The 13,134-nt window shown below is 34.0% G+C and overlaps 1 protein-coding gene across 12 annotated transcripts in view; it reads right to left on the bottom strand.

Moving 5' to 3' along the window:
- The window catches only part of LOC128988713 (calcium/calmodulin-dependent protein kinase type II alpha chain), a 194,549-nt gene that overhangs the window by 31,309 nt on the left and 150,106 nt on the right, over positions 1–13,134 (bottom strand). For 6 of the 12 annotated variants that reach the window (XM_054410287.1, XM_054410314.1, XM_054410348.1 and 3 more), the window contains exons 6-11: positions 12,357–12,459; positions 11,949–12,032; positions 10,906–11,000; positions 8,755–8,877; positions 4,574–4,657; positions 3,724–3,784 (exon numbers count right to left, since the gene is read on the bottom strand). In XM_054410287.1, coding sequence (XP_054266262.1) covers positions 3,724–3,784; positions 4,574–4,657; positions 8,755–8,877; positions 10,906–11,000; positions 11,949–12,032; positions 12,357–12,459 — 550 coding nt within the window. The remainder of the gene's footprint in view (positions 1–3,723; positions 3,785–4,573; positions 4,658–8,754; positions 8,878–10,905; positions 11,001–11,948; positions 12,033–12,356; positions 12,460–13,134) is intronic. The other 6 variants (XM_054410295.1, XM_054410331.1, XM_054410361.1 and 3 more) reach the window with 1 other exon arrangement.

Raw genomic sequence — 13,134 nt, 5'->3', positions numbered from 1 at the left:
TTTAAGAAAACTTATTATATTTGTACAGCTTTTGTAAATTATTTCAAATAAAAACATAAAACCAAATTTTAGAAACCTGGAGAATTGAGTGAGTGTGAAAAGTATCCTGCAAATACAACTACGTATTATGTGCATACACTGTTTTTCTTAGTTTAACTAATAACTTTATAGGAATAAAATATGTATATATTTATACTACTTAAGTACCTCATGAGCCCCAGTTATTTCCTTTACACATATCTGTTTTAGAAGTAAACTTCAAACATTTATCAATTTGGCTGTTAGTGTTAATTCACTAAAACAATGTAGCCTATGGAGATAAAGGTATTTTAATAATTTCTAGCTGAAAGAGTGTTGTATGTGAAACTAAATGAAAATATTAACCAAAATGAGAATAAAAAAAAAAATGTAAATGTATATGTCATGAGAATAAATGAATAATCATATGATATTATTGTATGTAATACCATAATTTTAAAATCAAAGATACATTAATATATTCCATATAATGTAATGAAATAATATAGAAAAGTACTTTCAAAGTGATGACCTACTGAATGTATGAACTATTGCAACGACAACTATTTCTTATAAGTAAGAACTGATAAATAAATTCAGAAATATAGTGAAAATAATTGTTAATTTTACTTTATACAAAACTTAATGGACTGATACAAAATAAATAAAAGAAGACATAATCGGTTCAAAGAAAGTAACTAATAAAAATTATTGGAATCTATTTTTTTTCCTAAAGCATTATTAATATATATACTGTATTATTTTAGATTTCATTAAATTGTGACTAAAATACATTTTTCTTATTAGTGAAAACCAATGTCTCCTCAGTCATATCATTTGAATCTGTAAAATTTGAAATTGGACTAATTTTTGGACACACAGAAAATAAATGTTGTACTGACAGAGTTTGGAAAACTTAAAAAGAATCGGTTTTTTTCCAATACCTATTTAAATTAGGATTTTTTGGTTTGCTTTAAGTGAGAACGAGAACATTTTATTACATTTCCACTATAAAACTGTTTGCTTGTAATGAAGTAGATTGCACGCAGGTACACAAAGTATACTGCAATTGTCACTGATTTATTGGTACGACAGACGTTCTACATTCTAGAGATAAGCCCACCGTAGAGTGATCTGATGTACACTACAACAATGATACGGAGTGTTGCATGGTGTCATGTACAAAAACAGCCTATCTCAGAATAATAATATTTCAGAATAATAATGGCTAGACCGACCCTGCAAGTAAATCCTATGGTCACATTTGGCTCACAAAAAAAAGTGGAAATGTAATTAATAATTTCAAAATTTAATCAACTCATTAAGTCTGGTCTTAACGCTCACTTTTGTTCGCACAGTAAAATGTGGGCGTGTGGACAGCAGATTTTAATGAATTTGAAGTGTGCGCACATGTCTGCAACGGCATGTGAGGTTTGAGGTTCAATTTTAATAAATCTATGTCAATTAATTATATGTTTGATATTGATTTGATTTAATTCACTGTCTCCACTCATGTTGTTTGTCTAACAAAATTAACCTAGTACATGATTAAACAGTAAATCTCGATACTTGTTCCAGGATATGAAAGGGACCATTATGCAAGGACAGGGTGACTTAGTTTTATTGCTGTTATAGGCATGACATTGGTCACAAAAACCAATGTTGTCATATACAAATAATTATATAAAAAAATGAATGATAATATCTCTTTGCAAATAGTGGTGTTATGTTGGCAGAAACTTTTTAAATTGTTGCTAAACTTCGCATTGTATTAATGTAATTAAGCAAAAATGAAATATGGTGTTACAAGTAGTTAGTGTTACATACAAACATTATTTTTTGTTCTTAAAAACTTTATAAAATAATGTTGAGTATGCATTCAAAGCATCAAATTAAAGCTGATCAATAGGTTTTTTAGAACCACTTTCAGTAAAAACCGCAAATTAACTATATGATTTAGATAATGTTATTCTGTTATTGGTTGGACAGATTTTTGTGAAAATATTTATTAATTGAGATGTGTTCAGGATAGAATTTTCAGTTCTAGACATATTTATTACAAGAACATGGCCAATTATTCCACTTGCTTATTTACCCAAGATTTATGTTTAACATAAAAACTAAAAAATTAGTAAGTATTAAAACTGTAATTCATTAACTGATTTAGATTGATATAAAAATATTAAATCCTTGCAATAATAACTTACCTTGCGCTCCAAAGGATTTAAGGACACAGTATAGGAAAACATAGAAAATGAATGTAGCATCAGGTAACAATGCTAGTCGTTAAGTGTATTAGTAAAGCACTAATTTGATAGTTATAAAGGTTAAGAGTTAGCCTCTAACCACCAGTTAGTACAAAGATAGTCCTACGCAATGCAACACCAACGTTCATAGTACGGTTACGTACATTGCGACAACATCTTAATGCAGGACTAGGATGCAATCTGCAAGCCTCTCTGACATTTTGGTAAATTTCAAATAGTTTTATTTTGAATTAATGTTTTTACATGAGATAATAGAAGAAACAGAACTAGTGGACAATATTAGCCGCCAATATAGTCAGTGGATAGTTTTTTGGTGATCCAAAAACTATCCAATAATCATATTTGGATTTAATAGCAAGCAATCCACCCAGCTGTATTAAACAGTCAGTTTCTGTATTAAAATGCTCAAATTATAGCAGGACTAAATATATTAAATTTTATTTGCAAAACATAAAATTGAATATTTTTTTGAATTGCGTTAATGAACAGGAGAAAAACTGAAAAATTTCTTATTATCTGTGTTAGCATTAAGCTGCTTTTGTATTCTGGACTATATACAGTTTATAGCATGCTTAGACAGAGTTGACTTGCAGATAATGTTTTTCTCTTTCAAGAAATTTTGAAACTACATTGTTTTCTACAACTACTAATAGATGGTTTTTTACTGTTTATTGGATTAAAATGATTTATTTACAGTAAAAAAACCGATCCTAGCCAAAAGGACAATCAAACATTACCATTTATTTATATAATGCAATATCCTTTGAGTGATCTGAAAAAAAAGTGTTTTGAGATAATGTAATTTGAGTTTTGTGATGGATGTCTAATGGTGGTTTGGTTCTGATTGATTTCCCATACACAATAAAACTTAGAGTTTATTTCAGCTGCCTGAGTGTGTTAGCTGAAATATATGTTTAATGTTTGGTCATGAATGAGCATATCCTCCTTTAGCAAAGATGGATTATTTTCTGGCTTATAAAAAATAATTGTTAAAAAAGACAAATGTCTAAAAAAATAACAATTTATATGACATTTTGGGTAAATGTATTACTCAACAACAACAAAATTACAGAACCAAACCTGGAATGCCCTAACAAATGGTATAGGTGTTGTTTCATTTCACGTTTGAACATGTAAGTACCTATCTCCAACCAAACAACACCAGGCCAGTGAAGAGTTAACGACTACAAGTGCTAACAGCCAACCTAAAGCGAAGTTCCCGCGGTTATATACAGATCCGTCTGTACAGCCAATCTACCACCGTATATACACACACACACACACGGCCGCGGCGTGTGACGCGAGTGACCGCTCATTGGTGGCAACATGCACGTCGACCCACGACACACCACAGTAGCGGCTCAGTCACAGTCACACGTCGCCCACGTATGCTGTTGCTTATGCTTGTCTTAACGTCTGGGGCCCATGAGATACTTACCTTGCGGTTCATACTTACTGGAGAAGTTCCGAGTGGCTAACATCGTCGTCAGAATGGCGCCCTGAAAACAGAAATGTTCTCACTATTACCAATATCAAATCTCGTAACAGGTTATCCAAACCTAAATAGTTTAATAGAAGTATACCATTCATATTTACAAACAAATCATGACAATTAACATTTTTAGCATATACGTGTTATTAACTTGTGGTCAATTCTAGACTTCAATTCAATTCAAAAACCTTTATTTCATGCAACATCGTGCTCTCTTAATGACTCTTAATGAGCTAAGCACAACAATTTTGATGAATAATATCACTTGCAGTGCAGTGTGAGGTTAAATACTACTAAGGAGTCTCCCACAAAGTAAACCTGAAGTTTTTAATTGAAAATAATATTTAACACAATAAAAATATGTGGACTACATGGCAGTGCGTGGAGGAAGAGGATTTATGGAGGGACAGAAGAAGATGGAGAGGCCTAGTAAACACCCAGACCCGGAGATACCCGGAGCGGGAGAGGATATGTATGTATGGATAAAAATAAATAGCTTGGTTCTATCACACCATTTTTTAAGAGATCATTGACAACCAGGAGTGAAAATTTAGCTAGTAATTATTATTGATTTCAATCGTGTGAATTAAAAATTGAAGTGACATGGATTAGAAGGAAAATAAAAACAAGTGATTAGAATCCATGAACGAATTTGAAACTGCATAATTCAATAAAAGTTTTAGATATTTATAACAGAACAAGCATAAGACTGTATTCAACGTTACAAATTATCACAACCCTCAGAACCTATACATATTACTCGATATCAAATCTCTACAGTACTAATTGTACCCACCTTTAGTTTGCGCCTCGCATTGAATTTCTTGAGGCAGTCGACAGTCTCTTGCCTGTGAACCACTGACGCCACTCTCTCACGTTGCTGCATTAAACAAAACAAGTTTGATTTCAAATGTCCAGACAAAAGTCAGAAATACAACCTTGCTAAGCAGAAATATTATTAATTCAAAAATTCCCATGTAGAAATCTAATTCTGGCCCAGGTTCTGGCCAGTAATACCCAGGTTCTGTCCAGTACTGCCCAGGTTCTGGCCAGTACTGCCCAGGTTCTGGCCCAGTACTTCCCAGGTTCTGGCCAGTACTGCCCAGGTTCTGGCCAGTACTGCCCAGGTTCTGGCCAGTACTTCCCAGGTTCTGGCCAGTAATGTCCAGGTCCTGGCCAGTACTGGTTAGAACCTGGACCAGAACCGGCCAGTACTGGCCAGAACTCACCAGTACTGGCCAGAACTTGCCAGTACTGGTCAGAACTTACCAGTAACTGGCTAGTACTTGTAGATTCTAGACCAATAATCAATCTTGACAGAGTACAGTATGTAAATGAAGGAACCGAGGTTAAGGTAATAAAATACAGATATTTGAAGTAAAATACTAGTCAATTAGTTAAACCTATATTTATTGAAAAATTAAGTTTAAAGCAAGACAAAATTTATAGGCCTACATGTTTAGATAATTTTCAAGGGTAAAAACTGTTACCAATGTTACCATCAATAATATCGACTCAACTTGAACTCGCTCCCCCCCCCCCCCACCATTGTTTTAAACCTCTCTGGATTTGGATCCAGTCCAGTTAGTCCAATTGAAGGTTTGGGTTTGGCAATGGCTTTGACCTTTGACCAATGAATACGAATACACAATTTAACGTATTTTTAAGCTCAACGCATCGCCAACAAAAATCTAACACAAGAGGACAATAATTAAGACGAGGACAAGACAGAGACAGAAGTGAGAAGAGCAAAGACGAAGATAACTATTTTTTTTTGTACGAGTTCCATTCCATTCCAAAATCAAATCCGATCCAATCCAACGTGACGCACGCCGGAGCGGAGCGGAGTTGTTACTAACTAACCTCAAATCTCAACCTTGTCAGTTGGTCAGTTCAGTTTTGGTCTCGACATCTTTATTAACAGTTAATTTCTAACTAAGGTGTTCTTGTCTTAGTTATATCTTAATATTAATCGTAGAACAACGTTCTACCTAATTTGCAGTGAAAAATATCTATTCGTGTGGAATCAGAATGGATTATCGACAAAGAATCAGGTCGAACTTGGCAAACCATCAGGTTTATAGACAACTGAGTTCACAGGCCTCATTTTAGCAAAAAGTTGTAAGTAATGCACCACAGGTTTGCATAAGTGTCATATTATTAAGTTGTCATATTAAACTCATAATATGCCTTAATGTTGAGGTGGCTGTTAGGTTTAGTTTTTATGTGTCCAGTACCTAGTATAGGCCTAGGTAAACTTTAACATAGGCCTACCTTATTCAGTGCAACAAAATAAACTAGCCTAGGCCTAGTTCCAATTTTAACGATTTTCTACTCATTGAAGTGTTAAATTTGGAGTTGTGAAGTATTTAGTCAGTATGTTACTTCATTATTTGATCTCACAAATTGTGTACGGTACGGTAAGTTTAGGCCTTGATAGCCTAGGCCTATGACTAGGCCTACAAGTAAAGCAAACCTTGATTGGATTTGTAAATTAATGATGAGATTCGATTGCAATTAAGTCAATTTTTAGTACCGGTAGCCTAACTTTTGTTCAGCGTAGGTTCCGTTTGGGGCTACATTTGGGTACAGTTTCCGATTGAAACTATCAAATGGAAAATATTGATTAATAATCGATTTTGAAATATATCTAGGCCTATTTTATAATTAAACTATCATGACCTAACCTAACCAACCAAACTTGCTGATGGTGAAAAAATCGCATGAAGGCTTACTAATCGAATCGATAGTTTCAATCAATATTAGCATAGCCCAGTTAAGAAACTGTACCCGCCTACTTAACTTATGCCTAGATCAAAAGTAACTTAGGCTTTAACATCAAAATGCAAAACTACCTAATGAATAAGTTAGAGCCTACACAAAAACATTGTTTTTCATTTGAATGGGCGGCTATTTTTATTCACAGATTGTTTCGTTAAGTTACCTTAGGCCGGACTAACTTAACTTAACTTGATGTTTGGTTATGTTTGCTGTTGTATTTTATAATAAGAAGCCTACTAAGTTAGCCCTGATTATGTAAATAATATGATAAATAGGTCTTAGCTTAAGTGCTAAGGTAGGCCTAAGGCAGAGAACCCATGATGGGTTACATTAACGGATTAAATATTAAAATAGTCTACTTCGATATAACTTAGGCCTAACTATCGATTAACAAGTTTCAATCGATATAAATATTGAATTTCTATATTGATTTTCGTTTACAGTAAGTTATGGCGTTTAGGTTAGGTTACCTACCTAGTTTAGTTTATGAAACTTATTAAAAAACTATATGAATAGGCCTACAAATTGATGTCTTTGTGATTGTAATCTGTTAAACAAACCAAAGTAATATCAAAAATCTCTAATACCTACCAACAATTTTACTTTGATTGCTACTATCATAAACTAAACTAAAACAACCTAACCGCCGCAGAATGTGTGGAAAAAGTCTTCTTGAAACAACAATATTGATACAATTGTTACAATGGATATTTACATGAAAGCAAACTCATCCGATACAATATAACTACAGAATATAGTAGGTTCTCTACGGAACTGCACCCTTGGAAGTGCCAACATGAAAAAAGTACGGTAACAAGAAAGATAGGCTATAACATTTTTTTTTGAGTCTTTTTATTTTAAGTCCCTATAACTGAGTATTTAAGTAGGCCTACCTATTTAACTTTATTTATGGCCTTTGAAATGATTTTTCATTATACTTATATAAGTTACGTAGCCTATTACAGTAAAATTTTAAGATGGCCGCTTAAGTTAACCTGAATTGGGATACAACTAGATTACCTATTAGGTCCTATATTGATTCTAAATTGTGTAGGCCTATTGCCAGGTTATTTTACAAAATCAAGTTTTAATTCGATTATTGAGATATGTACAATCTCATTTCTATTCAATATAAATATAGCCTAGCCCGCATTAGGAACTGCGCAGCTTATACGGCTATACATTAAAAATAATGGAGTTGTTCAAGTCTGCACATGTACATTGAAAGCGAATTAGCCCAAACTTAAAGACAACCCAACATAAAGGCCAAGCTGAGCTCTGGAGATACAAATATACTTACATCAGCTCACCATTTTTTATAGTTGTAACTTGTCTGTTTCAGGTAAAAAAACTTTATGGCAACTACTGTACTACATTTATATTCTAAAGACCATTGTGTTAATACTATAAATCTGACATTATTAATTTGATTAATAATTATAACCCCGACAAATTAGATTCATTGGATATTTTGATTGTTTAATTTTTACATTTTCAATATAAAATTAAATTTAGTATTGTAGGGTATTATCAATAGTATTCTTTTTGGTGATTTTACTTTTTCATACAACTTTTATTGTAATTTTGCAAAAAAATAATTTATTACCTAACCTTGATTTTTGTTAACATAATTTGTATTTTAGCATATGTAATTTTCAAATACAAATTGTTTATTGCTAAAGGTGTCTTATTAATTCATCTTCCATATTGGTTCAATTCTCACTACTGTATGATCCAGATACTGGTCCAGTATTGGCCAGGTTCTGGCCCAGTACTGCCCAGGTTCTGGTCCAGTAATGCCCAGGTTCTGGTCCAGTCCTTCCCAGGTTCTGGCCCAGTACTACCCAGGTTCTGGCCCAGTACTGCCCAGGTTCTGGCCCAGTAATGCCCAGGTTCTGGCCAGTACTGCCCAGGTTCTGGCCCAGTAATGCCCAGGTTCTGGCCAGTACTGCCCAGGTTCTGGCCCAGTACTTCCCAGGTTCTGGCCCAGTACTTCCCAGGTTCTGGCCAGTACTGGCCAGTTCTTGCCAATTTTGGAAGTGCCCAGAACCTGGGCCAGAAAATTTTTTTACTGGCCCAGAAAATTTTTTTCCACATGGGTTTTCCCACCAGGAATACTTAAACAGATTTAGTATTTATTTATACCTTCAAGTAAATAATGGCTTGTTATACAAAAGCTGGTGGCATGTAACTTACGCAGATCCATGGGTGCTTGAGGGCCTCAGAGGCAGTAATACGCTTGGAGGGGATCACAGTCAGCATCTGGTTGATGAGGTTCTTGGCTTCTGGGGTGACAGTGTCCCACTCTGGTGACGGGTACTACAACCAGACAAAACAACTATCATACAGACCCATCAGTAAATACAAATAGCATACCGCTAAACATAAATTGTAATTTACTGACATATCTTGATGACCCCAATCTTGCTTCTCCTAATATTTTTTTTGCTTTAAAAACTGTTTCAACACAATATTTCCAATCAAGCTCTTCGAATCCAAGAAAACTTTTAAGTTCTGAATATCCAAAACAAGAGAGACAAATTATGGTACACCCTAGAACTTACCAATATATTTTTTTTACTTGATCCTATTGCATGATCTTTTAAGCTCTTGACACACACCTAAACAATAAATACTTCTCCCCATGATAAAAAAAAATAAGAAAAACTGGAAAACCAAGAAAACAGAGGTAGCCCATAATGTACACAAAATTTTAACTTCCTCTGCAAAACAAGTTGGAATCGTCAATATGCACAGGAACAAAAATAACATCCCCAGATGACAAAACAACTTTGTAAGGATTGCTGGTGATATCATTGCTAATTTGCCTTTGTTTCAGCATAAGGATAAAGTAGGCACACTGACTGACCACTAGCCTTATCCCACACTAACAACTTGGAACGAGGTGATGGTGAACCAGGTGGTCAACATCGTTTAGTTTTCAGGACTTAATTAGCCTTGATGTTAACAGTATTTCTTGTATTCTCTTGAATACCATTGAAGGTACAATTATTAGAATAATTAACCTGTACAGAAAAAATATGCTTTTCCAGATTGTCAAAAAAAGCCAGGATAATACCATACTTCCCTGTTTTTAATGCAATTTTGAAGTTTTAGGAATGGTAAGGAAGAGACAACTTGATTCCTATTTCAAAGAAAACAATCTGCTCTCAGAGGATTCAACATGGGTTTAGAAGTGAAGGCTCAGCTCATATACATCTGAAGTAGTTTCAAATACCTGAGAATAAAGACTATCATATTCGAAAGCTTTGTGATTTGAACACCTCAATGTGGTCTCACATAGCATTTTTCTGAGAAAGTGTTAGAAATATGGGTTTGAAGGAACTGTGCTAGTTTACTGGTAATAGATGGGGCCTGTTCCAATCCACGGGGGATCCCAAAAGGTGTGCCACACAGCTTGTGGCTTAATTAATCTTTAGTTAAATGACATAACCTGCTAGCCAGGTGAGGCAAATATGAGACAAATCTTGTGGAAGCAGGCAGTCTGCTTAAGCAGACAAAGACTTGTTTCGTCTCTAATAAGTTGAACGTTAACAAAGAAAAAACACAGTCCCTGAAACGTACCCTGCACGGATTGTGAGACCGCTGTAAAACTGCTCGGCTTTTGGGTCGACCGTAAACTAAGTTGAATCTGTCACTAGAAGAGTAAACTGTCTCTAATGGAAACTGGGTAACATGGTTTCAAGATCATATGTAGTAACGGTATATCATTCCTTGTTCCACCACCATGTCAATTTATGACCTTGTTCTCTGGGAAACTCTGGTAGTGAACGACATATTGGTGACGTAGACAACACCTATGAGGATTATAACATCATAAGGACCTAAAGCGTATTGTCAATAAATGTTTAAGGAACACATCTTCACAATCTGAGGTTCAGGTTCACTTGAAGGAGAACATCAACAATTGTTTATGTAAATGATATATCATTATAATACAAGGGGAGATGAACAATCCTGGGATGCAATAGCTGTCACTGCTCAACGGCTATTCTGCATACAATGATTAGCCTACATCTTTATACTAGAATTCAACAATTATTCAAGTTTAGTTATAGTTTAAAGCATTCATAAACTGTTAAACCCTAACATAACTTGGCCTCTCCTTTATTTAAATTTTTTTATCTAATACACAATGTTATGACAAGATATACAGACAAAGTGGGCAACTTTTTGGTAACAGAAAAACAAATGTATTTAATACAAATGTTGCGTAAAAGAGTATTTTTTATGTTACGTAACAAATGTTTTACAATTATAGTTTTATTTCAAGACTGCAATTACATGGAAAAACAGATCAGTTCAGTATAACATAAAAAGACTTACGTCATAAGCTCCAGCTTTAATTTGAGCATAAAGCCTGTGCTGGTCCTCATCCCAGAAAGGAGGGTAGCCGACCAGCAGAATATAAAGGATTACACCTAGAATACAGAATTTACATACACTATTACAAATTTGCTTAACTTGTAGAGATCTACTCTAACAATTAGAGATAGGTCGGCTTTAAAAGTTGGTGGTCAGTTTTACCAGTTTTTAACAAAATAACTAAAACCGAGAATTGATGAAAAATAGAATCATGGGATAGGATGATATTTTCTGGTCTGCAGACCAGGCAAAATATAAGAAGACTAAGCGATTTAAGTTATTCCTTCTTTAAATAATTTCCTGTGAAATGAAGATTGTCTGGTATATTATGTCAAAAATAGAACAAAATACTGTATACACATTTGGTAAAATTACACTACAACAATTACATCAGTATACAAAACATACCTTATCAAATATTTATGAAATAACAAACAGCGGATTAGATCCTGATTTTATTGTTGTAATTGAGCTCAAAGTTATGGATAATGTATGTCCGGTTTTAATTGAAAAACTATTATATTTATAGGATAAAGTCTTTTGTTTTCAAGAGTTATTACAACTGGTCCCAAGAGTTATTAGTTATAGCCCTAGAAAAGTAAAATACAGGCTGTTTTTTTTACGCAACCCAAATTACAAGTACCGAGAGAGACTGTTTCCGGACAAAACAAGCTCATCTGTTGGTAGTCCTGTTTTCTTTACTTCATTGCCGATCTGTTGATATGCATTGTTGTCTACAAGGTTTAGTAGGCTACTACAAGGGAATTTATTGTGAATAAGATCCAACATGGTGTTTTCACAAGCTCTAAGAGTATGTAAATGTATTGAAGAAGAATACATTAAAAGTAAAGTATATCTTTGATTTTATATGCCAAGAAAGGTAGGTATGTAACTAAGTTTCCATCTGTAATTTCAGAATGTAATAAATCAACTGCTTCAAAGTACAAAATTGTATTTTTCCATAAGTTTACCTTTCATTGAATGCCAAATTAAATTTTACTCACCACATGCCCAGATGTCAACAGGTTTTCCATAAGGCTCTTTTTTTAGGACTTCGGGTGATAGGTACCCAGGCGTTCCCGCAAAACCTAGAAAAATATTGTGCTGTTTAGTATTTGTAAAACGTTATAAAAGGCTAAGTTTAGTAGTCCGTAGCACCAGGATTTCCTTACGCAGGATTTTATCCTGGAGACAGGATTTTTATACCAAAGGTGGGATTAAAACAAGATGCGGGATGAAACGGGATTTAAGGTTCTGTTGCAAGATTTGATTCTTTTTATCAATCTCAAGATATAAACAAGACCCAAATAATTTAAAAAGTTTAACAAGCTATTCTAGCATGATAAGTTAAAAAATTATATAAATTAGTTTATTGTATTGTAATTTGCCAAGCTACTTCAGGTTGTACTTACCGAACCACGCCTGTTGTTCGCCCTGGACCTCAATGGCCAGTCCAAAGTCAGCCAGTTTGACCGCGGCCCCCTTCGCCTTGCTGGCCAGCAGGAGGTTCTCGGGCTGAAAAATCACATTAATTGGTAATTATTAATTAAAAAACTTTTTGAAATTAAAAAAAGAAAACACAAATGAATTACATTAGTTGTTAGATAGTAAAAGACAATTTCACTAAAGATAATGACGTTTTGGTGAGGATTTGATCATAAGCTAGTATGTTTCCTGTCTCAAAAGACTAGTTCATATAGAAAATCACGATCAAATTTTGTTTTTTGACACATATTACAATTATGTTGGGCTACTAAAAAAAAAACAAGTAAAACTATAATCCTATTTTACATGTAACTTCCACTATTTTTTTTACTTATTTATTAGTAGTTATATTATTTTGATTCTTCTGACTAGATCAAAACATTCACTCAAATCTTTACTAAAACTGGTGAATATGATTTTTCATTGTAGGTGTTTTCCTCAATGACTTTGAAACACATTATTGCCAAAGAGTTGTATTACTTATACAATCTGTGTACAATTTGTTTGCAAAATGAGAGCTCAACTTATAACTAAAATAAAAAATCTCAAGTGCAGGAATGGAGAGGAAAAGTTAAGAGAATGAGGTTGAAGAAGATGATGAGAGATGCTAATTTGAGCCTGTATCGAGGGTATTGATCTTAGGACAAAGAGATCTGACTGAGACACTCTTGTTAAACAAAGAAGAAGAACAAAGAACTGAACCTC

This window comes from Macrosteles quadrilineatus, unplaced genomic scaffold (assembly GCF_028750875.1).
Source record: "Macrosteles quadrilineatus isolate MER2022 unplaced genomic scaffold, UCM_ALF_1.0 Scaffold_1__1_contigs__length_201487025, whole genome shotgun sequence".
Classification (NCBI taxonomy): domain Eukaryota; kingdom Metazoa; phylum Arthropoda; class Insecta; order Hemiptera; family Cicadellidae; genus Macrosteles; species Macrosteles quadrilineatus.
Note: the sequence above shows the minus strand (reverse complement) of the source record. Positions and strands in the feature narration are given on the sequence as shown.